We start from the raw sequence: 25033 nt of genomic DNA on the forward strand, positions 1-25033 counted from the left end.
AAAGATTAAGAAAAGAACCAAAATTAAGATACTGTAGGTGAATGAAATCAGAACATTTGTTGGGGCAACATCGAGAAGAGAGGCTTCCAACCACAATACCTAGAAGATCATTGGGGAGACCTTCATCCAGCAGTTGATCGACAAAGGATGAAGACCAGACATATTTTTATCATCATCTTTAGGAATGAAGCCGCAAAAAATGATATTGAAGCTTCACATCATCCCACGTGACATGGGAGATTTGAACATACATTTTGTTTCACCTGGAGGGCCAAAATCACCAGTAACATCACTAGTAAGTATAGGGTGGAGGGAGGTGGGCCAGCTGCTTGAAACATTTAATAAAATGAAAATGTAAACCTGGAAATATGTTTCTAATATGTGTATATTTCTGTGTGTTTTTTTGTCATATCTACGGACTACAAAGGTGTCAAATTTAGTTCCAAACCACCCAGACTATTTCTTCTGTTCTCAGTCACTTTTATAAAATGTTAATATTTTTACATGTTTAACGTTTGCATCATTTGCATAATTAAGATTGTCATTAGATTACATTTGTGATGTCATCAATGATGTCATGCAGAACAAAGGGTGGAGGAGCTATGGGTCCTGGGTCTAGTTTTTTTTTTTAATAGTTAGACTGCTCAAGCAAAGTTTTTGTAGTGAAATTATACATCTTTTTTCCAGAAACAAAATAAAAATAGAAAACTAATTATGAATATTATATTTTATCAATACTCCCACTAACTAAAAAAAATTTGTGCATCTTCCCAAATCCTCGTGATAACATATAAAGAAAATAAATGACTACAGAAACAAAATCCCGCATGAAATATGGTTTAATCCCTGGTTTCACAAACGCTAAAAGTATCCACGTGCGTTATTTATTTTTACTCACTTTCTAAATTCACTGAGTCCAGACAAAACGAAATATTGGAGAAACAGGCAGTGTTTCATTTGTTTATATATTATAAATATTAATTTTTATTTACTAAACATGTTGGCTTCAAAATAAATTTGATTTATGATGCACATATTCAGTCAAATTATAAACGTTGTAATACAAAAGTAACCTACAATATATGCACTATTTGTAAAGTTTAAAAACATACTCTACCTTATATACTGTAGCATACAAATGTACATTTCCCTTATTAAGATGATAAATATAATGACCTATAATTACGTTAACTCTGAGTACCTTAAAGCAGCACTACAGGTTGCATTTCTTGCTTTGTTTATTTATTTATTGTAGTTATAGCATTGAAGCAGGGGGTCTCCGGGGCAAAAGCAAGTTAATTTAAACTCCGGGACCCTCTGCTTCCAGGGATTCTTACATCCGAAAGGGGTGCCAGTATCGCCTTAATGTTTAAATATCCCTGGTCACGCAGCAAGGGATGATGTCATGGTTTCCTATTGGCCCGCAAGATGCTGAACATTTAAAGTCACCATTATGTATATTTTTATTTATATTTCGCCCTTCATGTTCTTAGCGCTTCACAGCAGTAATACAAGTGGTATAATAAAATAACACATAATGGAAATAAACATAAAACTAATATTAGGGAAAGGAGTCCCTGCTGTGAAGAGCTTACAATCTAAGTAGTAAATAGGAAGAATTTAGAGACAGTAGGAGGGTGTTATGGTAAGTGCGTCTGCAAGGGGCCAAGGTCAGTGCACATGAGGTGTATAGTATCGGCCACGGAGCTACATATATGCTTCATTAAAGAGGTGTGTTTTAAGATGGGTCTTGAAAGTGGAGAGAGAGAGAATGCCAGTCGAATATTGAAAGGATGGGCATTCTAGAAGTGTGGGACAGTGAGTGTGAAAGGGTTTTAGGCGGCAGAGGGTTCTAGATACAAAAGGATTAGACAGAAGAAATCCTTGAGCAGAACACAGGAGTCGGGCAGGTGCATAGCGAGAAATTAGGGCTGAGATGTAAGGAGGAGCAGAAGAGTATAAAGCCTTAAAAGTGAGGAGGAAACTCTTGTAAGTGTAGCCCCGTGCTCTGGCTACCATCTTTTCTTTGGCCCCGGCAGTGTAGGTCCTGATAGGAATAGGCAGTGTTGGGGTTAAACTCCCTCATTGAGGCCTAGCATGTTGGTTGCAGACTGGATACACTATTGCTGTATCCAGGGCAGGCCTAACAACAACCAGAGAGTGTCATCCCTGGGGAGGATACTGGCTGGGTCACATACCCGTGGTGTGATGCCTTTCAGTACCGGACCTACTGTGTTATGGGGCAGGGTTACAAGCCCCTCCCCCGAGGTACAAAAGCTGAGACTCCCCAAATTCTGGGTCCTGTCCTTCCCTTCCCCTGTGGAGTGAACGTGCTTACCCCGTATCCCATCGGGGGTAAGGGAGCTGAGGAGGGGCCTGCGGGGCCTCAAGGTCTGTGTGTCTGCTCCAGGGAATACACATGCTGTAGAGCAGAGTAACCAAAATAAAGACCGTTGTACTGCCATTGGTGTGCTGTTAGATTTTAGGACCAGAGAAGGTGCCTGTGGGGAGCTCTCCTGTTTTTAGCAGGAGCCTCACCGGCTGGAGGCATTACACCCTGTGAAGGATGAAAAAGCCTGTCCTGTTGAACTCCCTATACCAACTGCAGAGGCTCACGGCTCCTGAAGACCTACAGGTGCACCATACACCGGCAGCAGACTTATCTCCCTAAGTGGGGGTGGGTGGGAGGAAACAGGCTACATAAGTAATACAGGATTTTATTGGAAGCCAAGAGAGGGATTTCAGTAGGAGAAACGCTGAGACAGGATTAGGAGAGAGTAAAGTGATTATAGCAGTAGCGCTAAGGATAGATAGTAGGGGAGACAGGTGAGAGACAGGAAGGCCGGATAGTATAAAGTCATAATAGTCAGGGGGGGAGGGGGTGAATGAAGAGCTGTTAGAGTTTTAGCAGTAGAGGGACAGAGGAAAGGGCATATCTTTGCAATGTTACGGCTGAAAAAAATGACAGGTTTTAGCTACATTGTGAATGCGAGAAGAGAATGTGAGAAGAGAATGTGAGAAAGGAGTCAAATGTGACCCCTAGGCTGCGTGCTTGGGATACTGGGTGTATGTCCTGACAACAGTAATGTAGAAGGGGGTAGTGGGGCCAGGCTTGGGAGGAAGTATAAGGAGCTCCATCTTTGACATGTTAAGTTTGAGTCGGCGGAGGGCCATCCAGGATGATATAGCGGAGAAACACTCAGAGACTTTGGTCTGTACAGCAAATGTTTGTTTCATCAGCATAGAAGGGATATTTGAACGCAAGATATGTGGTTAGGTCACCTAGAGAGAGTGTGTAAAGAGAAAAGAGAAGAGGTCTCAGGACAGAGCCCCGGGGTACCCCCACAGAGAGATCGATAGAGGAGGAGGAGGTGTTGGCAAACGAGACACTGAAAGTACGATGGGAGAGGTAAGAGGAGATCCAGGATAGAGCTTTGTTACAGATACTAAGAGTATGGAGAATGTGAAGGAGAAGAGGGTGGTCCACGGTATCAAAGGCTTCAGAGAGGTCGAGCAATATGAGCAGAGTGTAATGACCTTGGTCTTTGGCAGCATGGAAGTCATTATGTTAGCCCCAACAAGCCCCATTGGAGCCGTTACCTATAGAGATACCGGCACCCCCTATGAAGTTAAGTATCTCTGGAAGCAGGGGGTCCCCGGAACTAAAATGAAAGTAGTTCAGTTTAGGAGACCCCCTGCTTCAATCCTATAACTCAAATAAACAAAGCAAAAAATTTAATCTGGAGTGATGCTTTAACATTACTTATACTGTACAATGTATTCCTAGTTATATATACATTATTCTTTGGATCTAATAAACAGCTAATCTCATTTGTATATTGCACACCCATATACATGTACATTGACAAAATTTAGCATGTATGCATACCATTATACATCATTTAATGTGGAATCCTCTATTAGAGAGAATGTGTATATGTTCTAATTTTAACTTTATGGGCTTGAGATACTGCATGGTGCAATACATCCAATAGTTAATATGATTTGTGATTGGATGTTCAATCAAAAAGCAACAACTCTGCATTTCTAAACTTTTAAGACAACTATATTTGTGTGTGAATCTCCACTTCCTATTTTTAGATTGAATTTGGAAACTAGGTCAGGCAGACCAAGATGAAGCCATAGGCTTTCCATTGTGTTATAAAGGGAAACGATTTATTTGCTAAATCTACAATTTAAACTAATATTTGTCGAACATATTGAAACCAAGTCGCTCGTTAAAACGAACTACCCCACTTCTGAGCAAGGTATATTATCGAACCGTAAACTGAAAAACCCCAATGTAGGTCCAATATGAAAAATTATTTCATTCATTTCTTTGTTTTTTCTTCTCATAAGTATGGGTCATTTAGTTAATCTTTTGGCCAAAACATATTAAGCCTGCAACACCGTCAAGGTAATTCCTTTTCAGCAGGTACCTACACCAAAAATGTTATACTGTCCTTTGGATTTCTTCCACTGCACAGAGAAAAGCGGATAGTATCAATCTATAGATTCAGATCAACAGAATTAAAAGAATTACTGTAAACATAGATTGCATTGTAATATTAGGCTAGCAAATGCCGACTCATGGAATAAGTGAGGTAACATTTATTATTATACAGAATTAAAGTTTGTAACTTCGGAGAAATGGATTGATTGCCCTATTGCTTTGCGCCCAAGCATGAAAGAGAAGGAAACCATGAGGTAACATTGATGAAATAATAAATATTAACTTAAGGAAGCATAGTAGTGCTTTATGGTGGCACGGTTTTATATCAAAATATACTGTAACATTTCACTGTTCTATGCTTTGAATGAAAACGATCATATTTACATGTATGTGTGTGTGGGTGAGATAGTCACACACAAAATATTTTTTTTTTAAATGAAGGGTGCTCATTGGTTGTTGAGATATATGTACAGGACAGTATATGTATGGCCCGGTCACACCAAATGTACAATAAAGCGACTTAAAAAACTTGGCCGTAGGACATATTTCTTTACCATTGCTTACCATCGGGTCAATACAGAACTCACTTGAGGAAGCTCTGGAATCAGACTGAAACATTGATCATGGCAATACTGATGATATTTTACTTAATTCTTCTAGCACGATTATTGTATATTCGATGCGCCTGTATAGAGAGATCCATCTGCCCCCAAGTACAGGGAAGTGTACCTACTGTAATCTTTCATAAAACAGAAGGTATGCTTGAGAACTAAGCACTCGAGACTCAGAAACCATCTGCACGTGTGTGTCACTAACATACACCCACTGTCCCGATGCGGCGCCGACGCCATCCTTTAAACCTGTAATACAAACATAAATAAGCCACTATTACTAGATACAAACGCTAACAACTTTACATATTTATTTCCATCACATGTAACACAGCCAAGAAGTAGTCACAAATTGTATCAACATTATAAAGATGCCACATTAATTGTCAAAGCATCATTAGTTGTCAGTGCAAACCTTAAATTAAATGTTACTGCTCCATTTAGCAAATATCAGCTTTCCACAATCTCAGTTACTTGTGTTTCCCTGTATGCATGTACAGTAATATGTGCAGTGGTCGAACGCGGGTCAGATCTTATTTCTTGGACATTAATAACTCTGGTTGCTTCCCAAGACCATGATCACAGTTACTATTTTGGAAACATAGTTGAGCTTTACAGCTTTAGGTCTGATGAGATGTGCAGGCTTCTGACGGTTACCCTGCACGTCTTCCTTGTCCCAGAAGCTTACGCAGTCAAGGGCTGTACAATGGACATTCCAAGCTACAGTAAAACTAAGAGTTGGAACTTTAATCAGAGGCAAGGCTTGTTATTATGGATCCATGGGTGTCAACATTGCACTCTCGGAATTGGATCCACATTTTCTCCTCACCCCGTTTATAAAGTATACAATATTTTAAGATGTGGATGTGTAATGAAGCACAGCAATATTTTTTTTTTTTTTACTTTTAGCTTCCATTACATTTAAAATAAACATTCCCCAAACTGGTGTGACTTTTCTTCAATAATTCTATGTACCGTTGATGTAAGCTATACTTGCCACATTTACAGTATTTTGTGAGAGAGGGGAGAGGACACACCTAACACCTAACCTAGGCTCTACGTGGTGAGAGGAATAATACCTGGGAACAAATCTGACAGATACCTGGGGAATATGCACGTAAATAATATGAATACATTCTAAAAAATTTTTTTTAAAAAATGTAATTTGCATATTTCCCAAGTATTTCGCTCTCAAATGGGTTACTTCCCCGTCTGGCTGTAACGCCAGAGTTGTAATAATGTAGGGTTGTTTCCAGGGGTTAACACTCTGAAGGGGACCAAGCCTTCTGTTGAAATTATATATAAATATAGATGAGACATACATTGCAATAGAAATAAGCAGTGTTCGACAAACCTATACATTTGCTCGCCCCGGGCGAGTGGATTTAACCCCCGGGCGAGTAAATATTGGCCCAAGCAGCACACGTTTGGTACTACTGTAGGTGGCGAGTAGATTTTTTTTGTGTGGCGAGTAGATTTTTTGGTGATTTGTCAACCACTGGAAATAAGACATTTTTATAATAGAAATCAAATATTATTTAAACTGACCTGTGGAATTCTTATTACCAGCGACATTCCCGTTGATTTTTTTGGAAGGCATCCTGATTTTCACATAAGCTGCATAATGTCCTCCTCTCATGGAGCCGCTGTGCTCCACTATCCCATAAAGGCCGTACAGAACACACTTCTCCTCCAACACATTCTTATAATTGGCACGAAGAAAAGAAAACAATTAATAGGAAAATCCAGCTGAGAAGGGATCTGGATTTTGCCACGTCTTTTCCATGCAGCAGTTTGTGGCAATTATAAGATTGCTGTGTTAAGTAGCTGGACTGACAAGAAATGGAACAGTGCCGTACATAATATATCCCCCATAATACTTAGCACTGTGACATAGTAAGCACTGTTTAGCAAAGACAACAGCAACAAAAAACTACAATTCCCTGCAACTTTCCTATTCCTTAAATCGTCATAAAGGCTTTTTGTTTATTTACATGTTTATGCCTTCTCTAATCAGAGTGAGGCTGAAAAGGGCTCCCCAATCTTTGACTCGTGTTGCTCACCCAAGGTGTTCAATACTTTTGTGAAGCAGGAAAAGGACAGTAGTTGTATTAAGTTGTTGTCAGGAAGTGAGAAGTGATGTTGCTTTTTTTGCTTGCACTGGTCACATGTAACACTACTGTATCAAAATGACATTACACCGAGTATGTTGGTTGAGATTCTATTAGGTAAGGACCTTTACAAATATTTACCTTGTACATATTTATTCCTAGCAATGCGGCCATCTCCTGCAAATGTAACAAAGTGATACGTCCTGTCCATCCCTGAATATCATTACAATCATACTCAAAGGGATAATCCCAACGTAAAGAACCCGTCACAGTTATACTGTACCTTGCAGGAAGCAGAACAGAAAGGTCCCAGGTCTAGAATGAAAGAGAAGTCCACGTGTCTATTGATTTTCCGTAGCGTTAAACCGTTCTGCAACAAAAAGAATATGGATATCAATATAAGCCTCTTATCCTAACATCTTATCCTCTTATCCTAACATGTCCTGAAAAAGTAAAACAAAGCTTGATTACTTTTTTTAATTAAAGTTATCGTTCAAATACAAACTGGATCCCATAATATTTAATAATAGACTTTATACGTCCTAAAGACGGTAGCTTGAAAGAAGCCGTATGCTGAAATGGGCAAAACAGGGAGAAATAACACCTTCAAGATCAGGCATTAAGCAGACTCCCAAATAAGAACTGGGGTGGATTTGATCAGTGTGTTGTGGTACAAGCTCCATGCCATCAAATCAACATAAATATACATTTTGTGAAGCAATAATTCCGAGTGTTACTCCAGTGGCATCTGGAGATACCGATCCAACTGATTTAATAATGAAGCAAAAATAGTCACAAAACTGGTGAGACAATGTGTAAAGTCAGCAAGTGTTTCATTAATCAGTTAAAATGCTTCCAATTTTGCTACAAATTGGTATGCTTCGTGGACTTTTCTTAGAATTGAGACACTCCACTTGTTTCTGAGACTAATTTATAGTAAGTACATTGTATCAATGGAATGTAGATACCTCTTTTGGCAATGGAAATGGTTTCAACAACCATTGCATTGAGGGTAATACTGTGGAGATGGATAAGTCGCCTTTGCCGAAATGCAATATCAGTCCCGATAAAAGTGTGTTTGTGTTAGGTGAGATGTTGTTACTTACCTGATAGAATCTTTTCAGGTGCAGGATGAGATTGGCTGGGGCGGCAGAAATCAAGAGCTGCTTCCTAGCGTTTGTATACACACTTTCTTGCATCTCTTCTGTGAAAGGATAGGGAGTGAGGTTACAATAATATACATTGACATCTCCATGACTTAAAGGTAGAAAGATGTAGGTGGGAGACAAAGAGAGAGAGAGAGTGAGAGAGAGAGAGAGAGAGAGAGAGAGAGAGAGAGAGAGAGAGAGAGAGAGAGAGAGAGAGAGAGAGAGAGAGAGAGAGAGAGAGAGAGAGAGAGAGACAGAACGAGAGAGAGAGAGAGAGAGAGACAGAACAAGAGAGAGAGAGAGACAGAAAGAGAGAGAGAGAGAGACAGAGACAGAACGAGAGAGAGAGAACGATAGAGAGAGAGCACAAGATAAAGAGGAAAGGAGAGAGAGAGAGAGACAGAGAATGAGAGAGACATGTAGCAGGAAGAAGAAATAGGAGGAGAGGGAGAGAACAGAGATGAAGGGGGAGGGGGACAGGGGACAAGAGAAATAAAGCATAAGAGCATAAGATATAGACCACTTGACAATAACATAGGGTGTGGTTGGATAAATAATTAACATAGGAATCTCATCTCTAATAGAAAATATTTGCTCCGCGAACCCCTAATTAATAAATCTTATTGCCTTCTCATCATTACTAACAAAACTGTTTGACTGATCCCAGGCAGAATCGTGTCCTGAGCTCATGGGGAAGGGGGGCACGTCCCCAATAAGGCCCCTAACTCCACCTCACGGTGTGCAGACAGCATGGGTGGTATAGCGTCAACCGCTGTGGGAGCTTCCAAAGACACACCCTATAATGCCTGGCCGCTGTGGATGCAAAGCATTGTGGGGAGTGAGCAACACTAAGGCGCAGTTTGGGGCTTTACTAAGTGCGCAGTCCCCACGTGGGCTCATGAACCCACCTGTTGTGGGGGGCTTGAGGACTGGAGGTGATCACCCCTGCCCTAGAAGTTACCAAACTCCCCGTTGATAATCACGGTTATAGGGGTGATATCGCACAAAACTATACCTGCGTAACGTTTTCTGCAGCATTTACAGACAAGTGCTACACTGAGCTGCCACAAGCCTACAAATAATTGTAATAAAATAATTGAGCTAAACTGGGATTGCCAGATTATACATACACTGGTAATGCTAGAAATGAGCCAACAAAATAATTCAAGCATTGCTGGCAAATACTACAGCAAAGAGCATTTGGGAAAATTTGATATAAGAGGTAATTTTTTTCCCCTGCTCAAAATGAAACTGTGTTCTCCCATGGCACGAGGACTTTATCCGTTGCTAGATTCTGCATGGGCGAGAAAAATGAAATGGGCAGTATTTTTTTCAGTGCCTATTTGCAGGTCACAGCTTTATACAGGCATACCCCGCATTAACGTACGCAATGGGACCAGAGCATGTATGTAAAGCGAAAATGTACTTAAAGTGAAGCACTACCTTTTTCCCACTTATCGATGCATGTACTGTACTGCAATCGTTATATACATGCATAACTGATGTAAATAACACATGTGTAACAGGCTCTATAGTCTCCCTGCTTGTGCACAGCTTCGGTACAGGTAGGGAGCCGGTATTGCTGTTCAGGACGTGCTGACAGGCGCATGCGTGAACTGCCGTTTGCCTATTGGGCGATATGTACTTACTCGCGAGTGTACTTAAAGTGAATGTCCTTAAACCGGGGTATGCCTGTATCCTGTCACTGGCGCTACGTGCGCTTACTAAGATAGGATGCAATGCCAACAATATTACACTTGCAATAAAGTGAAGACAGACAGTCATGTAACACCTCCTGCACCATTTTGATGTGTTTCGGAAAAATAAAAAAATGCAAGTTTTTTAACCTTTACCAAACAGCACTTAATCAAAGCCCTGATATACTGTATACAATAGACACTACTACAGTCGAGGGATAACTAGGAGTTTATGAATAACTAAACAAATCATTATTTCATAATTGCTGGGGTGAACTTTTATGGTAACATAATATTAGGTCTATATTTTTAAAAATGCTAAAATGCATTAAGATTTCATAATGACGGATGATGATGATAAAGAAATATTGAAGTTTTATTCTTGTATGAGATTCAAGAGGCAATCCAAGCATCTTACAATTAAAATCTGTTGTTGTTTGTTGTGGTTTTAATATATGCAGCATTTGATTACTTTTATTGAAAACTAAACTAAAGCTGCCGATCGATTGGTTCCCCCGTGATCGATCAGGAAAATGCTGTTTCTCAGGGTTCACCAAATGGCCGCCTTTCTGTTTGTATCAATCCTTCAGTCCGTGTAACTCAGCAGCTACAATGTATTCTTATATTACTAAAGTAACATTATCTATTGTTACAGTTTACAGCACAAACTGCTGGGACATTGGCAACAAATGATCACAAACAGGAAAGGGTAACAAAGATCTTGCACTGCTGGGGAGGTGGGTTAAAACCTGCTATAGAAGGGAGTTGGCCTGCTATGGAAATCAAAGGATGCTCAGTATTTTAAAACTCATTAAAAATATTGCATTAAGAGTTGAATTTTAAAATAAAAAAATGCAGTAAGTATTATCTAATACTACAGAACCGATATATTTAAAATAAAAAACCCTACACATGTAGGATATTGCTTGGATTGCTCCTTTAAACACAAGTCATGTTTTATTCTGTCAAAAACAGATCAAGCGCAAGTTGCTATATCCAGAGTGCTGCAAGGTAAACAAGGTAAGAATCACTAAAGACAAGGGCCATATTTACCAAGCAATCTTCTGTCACAATATATCCTCCAGCATTAAAGTCAATGGGCTGTAAGGTGTCTTCCAGCTCCAGAAGGGGTCTTATGGCAGAAGGTGGCTTAGTAAATATGGGCCAAAATAGCTTGTTGCACATACTAAAGAATACCAGTTACACGCACGTTACATGACATTGTAATTTGTAATGTCATTTGTGATGCTCTCAAGAGGTAAAGTGCATGAGAGGGAAAATGTGAGACAGGCCTCCTGCCCCTCGTTCCAACTGTATGTTAAGTACAGTAGTCCCAAAATAACATGTAGGTGCTATAGTATACACTTCTTAGTACTTTCTGTGTGTAAAATGATTCATATTTTGGCATATGTGGCCTAGGTCTAAAACATGTAGCTCAAATGGGGATTGAAAAATCTATGCACATACATAGAATATAAAGAGTGAAGACTGGGAAGTTGAAAGGATGTAAGTTGATCAATAATAGCTCGCAAACCCCAACCCAAAACCTATTTCTTGATACACAAATCACTTTTTTTTAACGCAACAATAATCTTCAGAATACATTTACGGGAACAGAGAGAAGTAAATATTGTGAGAGACGTGTTTCCCTTGGTACAAATTCCTACACATGAATGGGTTATACATACATTCCCATTTTAATCTGTCAAGGAATTCTGTTATTTGGGGCTCAGTATGAACGGGATATTAAATGCCTAAAGCATGGGGTAAAGAGGCTTTCAAGGCATTAAAAAAAGGAGAAAGATTGTTGTGCTGAGCAACAACTAAGGCTTGTAATATAGTACGCACTGTTACGCGTGGCGCGCACGTTTAGTGTCTATAGGACAAGCGGTGACGCTCATGGCTAGGAGGCTTGGCTATGATGTCACAGCGTTAGGCCGCACTGTGATTGGCTCAGAGCGTCACGTGGCGCTGCAATAACACGAATACACACATTTCTTGTATTTCCTATGACCTGCCGCGCCAATGCTCACGGCAATGCAACGTCAGGCTCACACAGGCAATTATCATTGATGCGCGCACTATATTACAGGCCTAAAGTTGCTGCTTATTGCCATTGGGGCCTGTTCTCGTAGCTCAGAAGTGTGACAAACCGCTTCTAAAGTGCCCTTTAGAAGCGGATCAGCATGCTTTGCTATTCTGTAAGCCCTTCTCGCATGTCCAATCTGTGTCTTAAAGGATTTTTTAGAAGTGGATTCACTCTGGCTCTGCCAATCCGATCGGTTTGTCAAAAAAGTCTCCAACTTGCATTTTTTTTTTTTTACAAAAACTGCAATTCTCGGAGCTCCGTTATACAAACCGCTTCGAAAAACTCGCACCTCCAGGGTGGCGAGATTGGTATTGCGAGTTACATCCGGAGCCTGAAATATGGGTCCGGCTGAGAGAGCAAAACCCATAAATCAGACGGGATAGAGTCAGTGCCACCTCAGGTCATTCCACTTCTAAAGCCAGTACAATCCGGGGGCGGTTTGGCTGGTAAACGGAGCGGTCTGTCACTTTTTATAGAAGCCGTTTAGAAGATGCGATTTGCAATAGAGAATAGAGTGTTTAAACTCATTTAATTCCGCTACTTTTGAACATGCCAAACCGTGCAGTTTGGCACTGACAACTTCTGAGCGACTAGAATAGGCTCCAAAGAGTGAATGTTAATGCTGCAGTTCAAGCTGCCGTTATTATTTTTTTTTTAAATATATATATTTTCCCATTCAATATGTGCATCAATACAATCTGCACAATGACAAGTGATTAGCTAAGCTGTAGATCGATCTGTTCTCCTATAATCAATCACTTGCTCAGGGTTATTTAATTCAGTTCTTGCACAGCATTTTGGGCAATGTAGTTCCTGGAATATGATTGACTGGGTAGTTACTAGATACAATTGGTGCACTGCTAGAGAGAGGGCGAAGGGGAAGGGGCTGTCACTTTGGAAATGCTTCCTACATTAGAAACATTACAAAATGTCTTTAAAATATATATTTTTTTTAATGCTCCAAGTATTTTATCATAGTACAGAACGGAATTATTTAAAAAAAACACACATGTAGGATGTTGCTTGAATTGCAGCTTTAAAGGAAATAATGGACCGATAGATTGTTGCAATAATATACAATGTATTTATGAAATAAAAGTGAACCCTTTACCGGCAGAGTTTGTTTTCCTTTGGTACCTCAGCCTGTTTTCTGTACATTTGTCACACAGTAGTTTGTTGTTCCCCATTAACAGTTCCACAGAAGTAAACTGGTAGAGGCAGGACTGGACAGAGCACTCTTTAGAGCTAGTCACGTAGCCCTGGGAAAGTGTTTGGAAAGCAGTCTGGGGGTTCTCAGATAACGTGCACTTTGAAAGTGAACAAGGCAAACTGTTTGTGAAACTTGGCTGCTCTCTAGTGGAAGGGTCTGAACGGTCTTCCCCTGGATTAAAGCTGAGCTTGGAAAAAGCACCAGTTATGGAGTCATGATCGCAGACTTCAGGGTTGTTAAGGATCAAGTTACTGTCCATAGCCATTTGCTTGTTGTGACTGGTATTTACTCCAGAACCAAGACTTGTTCTTCTGATGCCAGTCTGGATCAATGAATTCTCATACTCGGAGGCCTCACTGTCTGCATCGCCACTGCTTTCCGACTGGCTCCCGTCTCCTCTCTCACTGCCGTCAGACTGGCTGCCAATGGACAAATTCCCTGGAATGGAGTTGGACTCCGTCGAAAAGAGATCTTCGCTTCTGCTATTTATTTCTGTCTGAACACTGCTTTCTTGCATTATGACAAGGCTTCTATTGTCATCATCGGAAGTGGATTTTCGAGCTAGTTTCTGTTCTTCATTTAGCTGATTCTGACAGAAACAGAGCAAACAAACAAAACATATTTTATTAAGGTGTAAATTACGCAATAAAGCACAAGTTTCTACAATGAATCAATCCAAAAAAGTAATAAAGGCCGACACATCTGAGTATGAGGATAACTACTTTGTGGTGTTTCTGTAATGTGTGGTCAGGGGGTTCAAGGAACATTATACAGTAGATAGACATTGCGTTCTCAAACTTTTGAGATATAAATATCTTTGTTCACCTTGGTCATTAAGTCACAAATTGCATACTGCATTGATCTGAAACCATATGATTGAGAATGTCTGTACTATGAGTTTTTTGTAACAAACGGTGTGTATTTTTTTTGTTTAATAATTTGTTCTGTTTGATATTAGTTGATCTAGTTTTGGCATACTTCATTTTAGTCCATATGCAGACCACACAAATAAACCTTTCTGCGACCCCCATTACACAGACTGCACATCCTGTGTTATGGCATACACTGTTCTTGTAATTTTCTTTTTATAGTAATCTCTCAAGATAACGTTTATAAAAGGTGTGAATAAAACCAATGGCTATGTTAAGGAATTTTACGTGTGGAGTTTGATTAGCTACATTGGTCTTGAAAGGACTCCAAATAAGGTCTGATACTTTTTGAAACTTAAAAAAATGGGGGAATTTTCCTGCATGGACAACATATAGGTATATTCAATTGAATAGCAGAAAAGGTAGCGGGCACTGGTAAATTGAAGAAAAAGTGTCTTTATTAAGGTTACATATTCTTCCTACGCGTTTCAGTTCCTGCTGGGACCGAAACGTGTAGGCGGAATATGTAACTACAATAGAGACACTTTTTCTTCAATTTACCAGTGCCCGCTACCTTTTCTGCTATTGAATTTGTTCCAAAACGGGATGTACTACAGGATTAGACACCGACAGTATATGTTCACCCCTATTATCTGTCCCGGTACAGTGAGTACTAGGAGTGCAAGCTCTTACAAATCCTTTGTCAACACATGGACGTCACATTACAAAACATCTTCCAGACAGGAAGTAATAAAGGATCCTCACCTTATCTTTTGTTAGAGAATGTTTTCTGTGCATTTTCACAGGCTGATTGTTATTGCAGTTACACTGACTGGTGTCTTCCTCATGTGCACTTTTACCTTTGCTCCCTCTTCCAAAAGGCACAGGTTTAGATACCTGGTTATTAAAGAGAATTACATTTCACTAAATCTGAATCATACTTTTCCAGGTCGCATCACGTAAATCGTTATCCCATGCAGGACCAAGGCTAACAATTTGCATACAGGTTTCATACTGGTGTTGTTACTTTCATCAAACTGTAACAGGATCTCAGAATTAGGGGTTACGGACGCCGCACTCATGTCATAGCAATAAAACACTTATGCATCACATGATAATAACAAAGATCTTACTCTGTTGTGCCAAAGCTAACAAAGACCAGTTTAAGAAAGGGGTTGGATCCTGATGCTTTTCCCTACACCTCTGCATTATATTTACCCACATGGTTATGATCCACCAACAGATTTGTTCCCAATATATATATATATATATATATATATATATATATATATATATATGTACCGTGTTAGCCGAGCTTTATTAATCAGAAATGAATAGACGATACCGTTCTGTGGCTAACTAAATGCTTTTATTTGTGTGAGCTTTCGAGATACACCTGGTGTGCTGGTATCTTTTTTTGCATGGTTAAGCGGCAGGCCGCGCTGATCTCCATTTTTTCCCATTTGCACTTTATTTTTTCATTTACTTTACGAAATCTCTTCCTGCCGTTTCCAATGCTTGTTTTATTATTTTTTAAATCTGATTCTCTGTTCAAGGTATATAAACGTTTCAAATATATTGTGTCCGGAAAGGTTCAAATGGAGCACTCTCAAAGCCCAGTAAAATCTTAAGATTTATTTACATTAGAAAAGAGGCGTCTCATAGGGGATATGATAACTATATACAAATATATTCAGGAACACTACAGGGAGCTTTCAAAATAACTATTTATCCCAAGGGCAGTACAAAGGACTCGGGGCCATCCCTTTAGTTTGGAGGAAAGGAGATTTCACCAGCAACAAAGGAAAGGGTTCTTTACAGTAAGGGCATTTAAAATTAAATGAATTCATTACCCATGGAAACTGATGGCAGATACAATAGATTTGTTAAAAAAAATAGAAAGGAAAGGTATACAGGGATATACCAAATAAGTATACATGAGAAGGATGTTGACCATGGGAGTAATCCGATGGCCAATTCTGGGAGTCAGGAAGGAATTTATTTTTCCCCTTATGAGATATCATTGGATGATGTGACTCTGGCGTTTTTGTTTGCCTTCCTCTGGATCAATAGGTAAGTATAGATATATGATAAAGTATCTGTTATCTAAATTTAGCATAGGTTGAACTTGATGGATGCATGTCTTTTTTCAACCTCATCTACTATGTAACTATGTTCATTTTTTTTTCAGAGCAGGACATGCTCAGGGGGTAAGATACCAACATGGAAACGCAGACAGGTTTCTGGGGGACTGCGGCTTTAGTATTTTGTTAGCACCAAATCATCACCAATCCATCAAACTCTTTGGCCCCTATGAGGGAGGTTGTTTTGGTGCTAGCCTGACTCCAGCAGTACTGAATACCTAAACAAGAAAAACATTTAAGAATTATGCTATTGTATTCTGTCATCTCAAGGACACTGGTAGAGAATTGCTCACCGAGTAATTGCTTGCATTTTCAAAGTTACCACTCAATTTAACCACCACAAAGTGCTGAATGAGTTTATTTATACACTGCCATCCCAAGACTTCTAAAAGGAAGCCCGTTTCACTCACCCTCTCCTCTATGATCGGCAGCGAGAGATCAAGAAATGCTTCCTTTACGGTAGAAATCTTGAGAGAGAAAGAAAAGCAGAATGACATGCATTAAGCATAGTTTAATGAATACTCTTGTGCACAAACTCCATATAGTTTACACAGCAGGTATTGTTGACCCCAAACATAACCAATCAGTGACAGCCTTTGGGTTACAATGTTGTAATGTACGGCTTGGTTTACAATGCACTCCGGCTCCCTAGAGCAGTGATGTGTATAATGCTGCAAGTCTCACCTGCACTGTGATTAAATGTACTTACATGCTCGCACTCTTCACACATGACTGTGCTTGTCAGTTCACCGACAAATATTCTATCAATAAAGTTCAACTTCACACTTTCTCTTCCGTAGGCTGTGGGAAAAGAATAAAACCATGTTTATGGAACATAATTACTCGGAGCTACAGGTAATGTTTCGGGATCCTCTTCCTGCAAACTAAAAGACCGCAAAGCTAAAGCTATACTGAAAACATCTATTGTCATATTTTGCTTAGAGTACATACACACAACAAATGTAAAATTAAAAAAAAAAATCTATATATTGACCCTTATTCCATACGCATTTCACACCGACTCCAATGAAGCTTCCTATTGGATTGCCGCTATCATAGTTAATAGAATAAGGGCCATTGACCCCTACCAATAATTTCATCTGCTGACATCCAAGCCCACTGTACCTCTAATGTCTAAATCTCCCCCCAGTCCGTGCCCGAGAATAGGTCATCTTCACACAGAGGAATAGGACTAGAATATATCTCCCGGGACAGGAATTTGAGAATCCCTTACTGGGGGCACTGCATGAAGAGCATGGGGGGGAGCTGCCCTGGTTGTCGGTTTTGGGTATCAGAAGTCAAAGCCACAGGATGACCATTTCCAACAGAATTTTCTGCAGTAGAAACGTGTTCAACAGAAATGGAAATTATTCAGTCATCGTAAATGTAGTGTCATAAACTTGCGGAAGAATTCTAAAGCACCAATACTGCTTTCCAGCTTTTATATTTCTTTCTTTTATAATAGCTACCTTTCAGTTTCAATGAATCGCCGGTGGCAGCACACCGCGGCTGGAAAGCAAATTGCTGAATTCCGATGAAGGTTTACATACCAGCGCGCCGCCTGGAGCTGCAGTCTCCTGAAGTGATTTGCAAAATTATTTTTGGCGGGTGACGGCCGCATCACGTGAGCAGTTCAGCCAATGAGGGCGAACCGCTCACTGCCACGCCACCGCCACGCCTCACCTCTCGTCTCTCCTGTCTCCCCTGTATGATCAAGATGCCGCTTGGTGGCAGCACAGGGTGACGTCACCGGATCGCACTGCCACTCAGCGGCATCTGGTATAATCAAGCCCTAACTCAGCAGCTACAATGTATCCTTATATTACTACGGTAACATTATCTATTGTTTTATTTTTTTTAAATATAAGATTTCACGGTTTGATGTTTTAAGAGATGAATTTTTCCCCTGAATATGAACTGCTGGTTTAAGTACAAGTAAGGCATCACATCTTCACTTACATTACTAACCATGCAGCATCAAGCATCTAGCTAACATTGCCCACTAGATGGCACTATAAATCCATGCACTGTATTAAAAAATGGCTCTGTTGGTGCTTTCTTTAGGGCCAGAACAATAACAGAGATTCTACCTCTGGCTTTCAGGAGGGCAACAAAGTCTCTACCAATTTATGCATTAATCCTCTTCAAGTTTCCGTGTATGTATGGAATTCACTGAATCATGTTCATAGACATCAACTCAAAAATAAATAAATACAATCTAGGTTTAAAAACAAACTCACCTTTGACTTTTCGCTTTGTTTCCTCGTCTGCAGTTCTAGTAGTTGGGTTGTTAAATGCTTTCAAAATACCAGACTGTATACGCTGCAATATACAAACACGAGTTAAACAACCAGCATTCAGTGCAACCAGGGAAATAGAACAAAGGATAACACTGTGCATCCTGTTTTATTCCAATGTCATAAATAAATGAAACCAGTTGAATGAATTGGTTGTTTTCTAAGCATCACTGCAATGTCTGCATTGGTTGTTATAATTTACTTGGCTGGCTATGTCGCAGCAGAGCCCCAATATCAATGGTGCCGTTTCCTACAATATGACCCATTATGAAAATGAGCTCTGTGTGATGTCTTTCACAGCAGATAGAAGTAGTCTAAATAAAGGTGCACTCACGATACCAGGTAACAAATCGCATGGGGTGTACAGCAACAATGGTCCCGCTGGCTGCGGAGCCGCCGTGTAATAGACGTAGGAAGAGAGGCACTCCGCTGGCCTTCCAAAGAATATAACGTTTATTCCATAAGCATCAACGTTTATTATAATCCGCGGACCGAAACGTTGATGTTTGTGCAATAAATGTGGAGTCTCTTTTTCAAGTACTATTTAATAGCAGATAGCCAGGTTGTTCTAAGCAGTTTCTCATTTTATTTTAGTTCTAGTTTAAAAGGCCTAAAGCCTGCAGTATATTGTTTACATGGCAACCCCTGCTGTCTAGCCAAACTTTCTCCACTTTACTAGGAGCCGTAGCATAAGAAATGTCTTCTCTTGATCTTCTCAGACAAGGTTCTACTAATCTCCCTAACAGAGATCTTGGCAGCCATATTCATTTACGTTCTGGGCTCATTTTATAGGAAAAAAATACCCAATTTAGAAAAATGTCTGTAAACAGAGGGAAAAAAACCCAGAGAGGTTAAAATAAACATAGTAATGTGGAGTTAGCTTAAATGTGTGAAGCAATATATGAATGTATTATTAATATTATTGTCAAAACAATCAAAAAATGTCTGCGCTATTTTGAAGTTGCTCCAAAAAGTAGAAATAGAAAAGTGCAGGAAACAAACAAAAAAAAGAACCGTTGGTGTTGTCGTCTCAACTAACCCCGGGGAAGTGAGAAAAAAAAGTCAGAAAGAAATACCAGACCTGTTTTAGATCAACCCCTGAATCATACATAAAGAATAGGAAATTATATGCAAACACCTCAGTAAAGGTGTGACTCAGGAGTTCCTGCACCGAGTTGGCTATCCGGTTTAATTTGGGTAACCATGAGGCTAGAAGCCGACAAACAAACTCCAATGTTACAGTCAGATCATCTTCCTTCAAATCACTGAAGACATTCGAGAATTTGTGTAACACCGGAAGGTGTGAGTCAAAGGGTGTTGCAACCCCAATTTAACTGTGTCTCCATCATTACCAGCTTTATATTATTTAAACATTTTGCACACATTTAACAAGTCTGTAGGAGTGAGTTAGACTTCGAGATGCTGGTTACATATGCTTTATAGCATTTAGTGGCGATCCAGTTGAGTGAAACCTATTTATCGCTGGAAAGGCCAAGCTACCTATGATGAGAATGATACGTTCATCCTTGAAACAAAGGTTGTTGCTAGCAGAGCCAGGAGAACAACTTCAGCACACCACGGGGTCAGCTAGACCAGGGGTGCGCAAACTTTTACCCCTGCCCACCCCCCCACCCCTGCTGGCTTTCAACCTCCCCTCCTTAGCTTGGCTCTGGCGTTCTAACATCACGTCATGTGATGTCACGTTGCCATGGCAATGCAGCATCACATGACCCCACAGCATCATTTGATGCCACGTCGCCAGAAGCCGTCTGAGCTAAAGTAAGGGAACTTACTTAAATGTCTTCAGGAAGAGCGCGGGCCGCTGTAAGCACCATGCCCTCCTCCCCCCCCCCCCCCAGTTTGCACACCCTTGAGCTAGACGTTGTATGGACTTCTGTATTCACATTTTTATATATAAAATATATCAAAACAAAACCTAGCCTATTTAATGAACAGCCGAAAAATGCTTTACATGGTGTATGAAAATGAGAGCAAAAGAACAGTAAGGAATATCTATCTGCACCATAAACCAGTGACATATTTTGAGTACTGAACATTAAATACAAAAATACATGGATACATTTGCAGATGTTATTTGAAGAAAAACATCTTATAAAACCAGGCTGCATTTATTCATCTAAAAAACAAAATAAAACAAGATGCCTAAATGGCACGCTTTGCTACAAATCAAAACCTCCTTGATAAAAGCAGTTGCACTTGTTGAACAAGTGGACTCTACACAGCTTACAATAGCTTTACAAACAAGAAATATAAAGAATTTCTCAAGAGCACAGGGCTACCGGGAAAGTAATTATTTAATGTTATGTTTGCTACAATACAGGCAAGGGGGTCAATTGTCGCTTACGCTTTAAACCTCTGGTTTCAGGGTCTGACAACTGGTTCAATTTGCTCATTTCTAAAAGGGAAGATCTTAAGACCTACACTCCGCAAAGAAAGGATTCCCAAATGAAATTAACATCGGTGCGCCCGCTTCCAAAGCAGTGTGCGCCACGGCACACAATCCTGTAAATTGGAGTTTTGGTAGAGAAAGCTGCCTTTAATAACACAAAATTGCCTGAATGTACATGGTCATTCAGCAATAATTTATAACTTAGTTCAGCGGTGCGCAAACAGGGGGCGTGCATGATTTGCTAGGGGGGTGCGGCAGTTACAGAGGCCCCGCGTCCTTCCCCAAGGCATTCAAATGAAATGCCGGGGGAGGCGCAGGCCTCTGTAACGTCCCTTACCTGCTGCCAGCCGGGCCATGGCAACGCAGCGTCAAATGACCCACGACATCATTTGACGCCAGCTTCTAAGATGGGGGGGGGGGGGAAGGGCGCGAACGCTGAGGCTCCCATGCAGGGGGGGCGCACTCCTGCTTTAGATTAATGTATTGTGTTATATGTGCACGGAGTATATGCACATGATAAATGTAACAGCGGGTTGTGTACACATAAGAGCAGTTCACTAGTAACAGGTTAACTCCTTGACATCACAATATCCATATAGGGTTGCATCTATAGTGGACGCACGCGACCGAGTGCATGGTGTCGCGCGCCTGTCGCTCGAGCGATTTCTGCTTTTTGGGTTTGCACAACGGGGAGGAGGCGTGGCTGTGATGTCACATGAGCGGTTTGCCCTCATTGGCTGAACCGTGCAAGTGACCTGGCCGTCGCGTGGCAAAGACAACAATATTCGTCTGCTCCAGAATCGCTCGCGCTGTCACGCGCTCTATGGGTGGCATCAAAGACAATAGGTTTGTTCGCGCCGCTCGTGTGTACCGTCTCTGCCACTATAAATGCAGCCTAACCCAGCACTAAATGTGTTGCTCTCTATAGGAGGGATGACAAATATAAGGCCCGTGTGGCCCACCAAGAACTTTTGTCCGGGCTGCAGAGTAGGACGGGGGTGCATCATGGGGCGGCATCATAACCTAATTTCCCCAGGAGATAGGGGAGAGCTGCTTCCTGCACTGCCTACCACGCTGCTACCCCACTTAACTGTAGCAGGAACTTTCGCAAGGCTTGCCCAACCAATGAAAAGAAAGAAAAGCTGCACGAGCTACAAAAAATAAAGAAACTATTGGAAGATGAAAAATTGGAAGCATTAGAGCAACACACACAAGCAGAGCACCTTTTGCAGAACCAACTACAAGGACAGGAACGTCTGATTACCCAGTGTGTCCCCGCAGAGCAGCATGAGGAACTGAAGGCTACCCTGAACAACACCAGAGCTTCGCTGGAGGCCAAGCTTAGAGGCCAGGTGACACGGTACAAGAGGGAGCACAAGAAGGTCCAGAAACTGAGACAAGCAGCTGTGGCCCTAGCGAGGAAATCCATAGTGCTCCACAATATAATGAAGGATACGTGAAAGCACAGTGAGGAGATAAAGACCCTGAGAGGAGAATTGCAGGATGCACTCAAGAAACAGGGATCTCCCGCAGATGAATTAAACTTGCAGAAAAGCCTAGAAGTGGAAGAGCTTGAAAGACTGAGAAATGAGATTACAGGAAAAGGTATAGACCCTGCCCAAGAGTTGGTATCCCACAGCAACTAATATCCATGAAGACAAAGGTACAGTTAGAGCTGGGGACACCGCTCATCTGCAAAACGAGATTGCAAAGTTTGAACCGTCTGAGCAAGCACTAGCTAAACCTTCAGCTGCTCAACTGGCAACAAATAAAGGTATGAGTGCAGAATCAAAACCAGAAGAATCCTTCTCTGATAAAGCAGAAAAGATAGGACGTTCTCTGGAAATGGATGTGGAATCGCAACTGAATCCCAAAGAAGCTGAACTGGCAACTGCATTGAGTGGAAAAAGAAGTGCCGAAGGACAGCTTCAAGAGCTGAAAACTCAAAAAGCTATTCTTGAATGCTCTTAAAGACGTATCATGAAATGGCACGAGTCTAGGATAGTAGAAATAGATTCCGAACATCAGACAGAATTCAGGAGTGAGCTGACAGAGGCTTTTCAAGACCTGAGCAAGGGTTATAAGGAATGGACATTTAGTACTAAAATGGAGTCCATGGAAAAGATGGCGAGAGAAAGCTATTTGCGTAAACACTCTGCGACTGTCGCCATACAGTCTGCCTACAAAGAGAGGATCGCCCGATGCAGGGGAAAACTCATGACCACGCGGTCCATAGAAAAACTGTATTTGGAAAAAGTCCTCCTCGAGTGACTGAAGAGTGCTGATTTTACGCACCTTCTGGAGGAGACACTAATAACCTGGAGAAAGATTCCAATCCCAGCAGGACTGAGGGTTTTCGTACTCCATCCACTCTCATCTGAGCCGCAGAGATAGCTTAAGTGAGAGTGGAAGGATGGGCTTTGGTTGTGGTAAGCCCGAGCTTCCCACAAACAGGGGAGATATGTAACAGGGACTTATCACTGTTGAGAAAAACCTGTCTCTAAATCCAGCAGTGTGCTGGTTAATTGCACAGGCAATCAACCAGACTCCACCTAGCTGATTAAGACTGTGTTAGAAAAAGCCTGTTCTGAGAAACAGGAAGATTTCCTTAGCCCACAACTAGGGCTGACCAGAGGAACAGATGTCTTGAGCTTCAGAAGGACAGTATGCTGATAGCAAGGGGACCAGACCTCTATACCTGGACACAGACATTGCTATAGCACACAAGGGTGCTGACCAAGGAGAGCTTCCCCTACAGCTGCAACAAACAGATAAGAGACTTTCTTCTTGGACTGTTGAATATCTATATGTATATATGTTTGGGGGTGGTAACTAGCTTAGCTACCCACCCAATTAGAAAGGGACGGAGTAAAGGTGTAGATATTCTCCAAAGCGGAGTAGGCCTTTATTTTGTTTATTTTTTAATGTTTTTGCCGTGTTAAGGATCAGGTGCAATAAAGCCTAATTTTAGTTTCACCTTAAAACGGTCTCCATTGCGTACCTCTGCACATATCTCTTACACCTCTCTTAATGTTTTAAATCTCTTACAGGGATGTAATTAAGAAGGGAGGGGGGAGGGAGTAAGAGAAAGAGGGAGTTGGAGGTTAAGTAAGAGGAGGAAGTAAGAGAAAGAGGGGGAAGCAAGAGAAAGGGGAGGGTAAGTAAGAGGGTGGGAGGGAAGGGTAAGAGAGGGAGGGGAGTAAAAGAGGGAGGAGTAAAAGAGAGGAAGGGGAGAAAGAGAGGGAGAAAAGAAGGAGGGGAGTAAGCTAGAGGGAAGAGGGGATGGAAAGTAAAAGGGCAGGGGTGTAAGTAAAAGGGGAGGGGGGAAGGAAAGAGGGATGGGGCAAATGGTGGGTGTATGATAGAGAGGGGGAGTGAGAGAGATGAGAGGGGGAGATAGAGGGGTGGAAGGGGGGAGTAAGAGAGAGGGGATGGGGGAGTAAGAGTGAGAGGGTAGGGAAGAGTAAGCGAGGGAAAGAAGGATGGGGCAAGTACAGTAAGAGGTAAGGGGGGGGTAAGAAAGAAAGGGGAGGATTAAGAGAGAGCAGAGAGTAAGAGAGAGCGAAGGGGGAAGAGTGAGAGAAGAGGGGCAACATGTAGAGGAGAAGCTGATGAGAAGAGCATGTAAGGGAGAAGCTGTTGAGAAGGGGAGGATGTGGGGGGATAAGATTGCTTAATGCTGACATCTAGGATCCAACAGAGTGTATGTATTATTTGTGTACAGTATTTTTAAAATGTATGGCACTTATGAAGAACAATGAAATCTAAGTGAACTTAAAGTGATTTGTTACCGGCGCTAACCACACCCAATCTGTGATAAAATAGTGCACAAAATTAAAATTCAAAATAAAATGTGTCAAGGTGATCACTGATCAAATTCTCAACCTTCCAGGAATGTGTACAGATTCCTTTCAATAGTAGCTTGTCCGGGATGGGAAGGGAGCGAAGATAGCAGGGATACACCATGAAAAATAAAAAATAAATGCATACAATA

At 41.1% G+C, this 25033-nt stretch overlaps 1 protein-coding gene across 5 annotated transcripts in view; it reads right to left on the reverse strand.

Moving 5' to 3' along the window:
* Positions 1–827: 827 nt before the first annotated feature.
* Positions 828–25033, reverse strand: part of USP45 (ubiquitin specific peptidase 45) — a 109660-nt gene continuing 85454 nt past the window's right edge. For all 5 annotated transcript variants that reach the window (XM_075597514.1, XM_075597515.1, XM_075597516.1 and 2 more), the window contains 9 exons: positions 18573–18654; positions 17042–17133; positions 16743–16799; positions 14954–15085; positions 13221–13908; positions 8282–8379; positions 7459–7545; positions 6613–6766; positions 828–5313 (listed from right to left, as the gene is read on the reverse strand). In XM_075597514.1, the coding sequence (XP_075453629.1) occupies positions 5183–5313; positions 6613–6766; positions 7459–7545; positions 8282–8379; positions 13221–13908; positions 14954–15085; positions 16743–16799; positions 17042–17133; positions 18573–18654 (1521 nt within the window). In that variant the 3' untranslated portion in view covers positions 828–5182. The remainder of the gene's footprint in view (positions 5314–6612; positions 6767–7458; positions 7546–8281; positions 8380–13220; positions 13909–14953; positions 15086–16742; positions 16800–17041; positions 17134–18572; positions 18655–25033) is intronic.

The sequence above is a fragment of the Ascaphus truei genome, chromosome 4 (assembly GCF_040206685.1).
Source record: "Ascaphus truei isolate aAscTru1 chromosome 4, aAscTru1.hap1, whole genome shotgun sequence".
NCBI classification, from domain to species: Eukaryota; Metazoa; Chordata; class Amphibia; order Anura; family Ascaphidae; genus Ascaphus; species Ascaphus truei.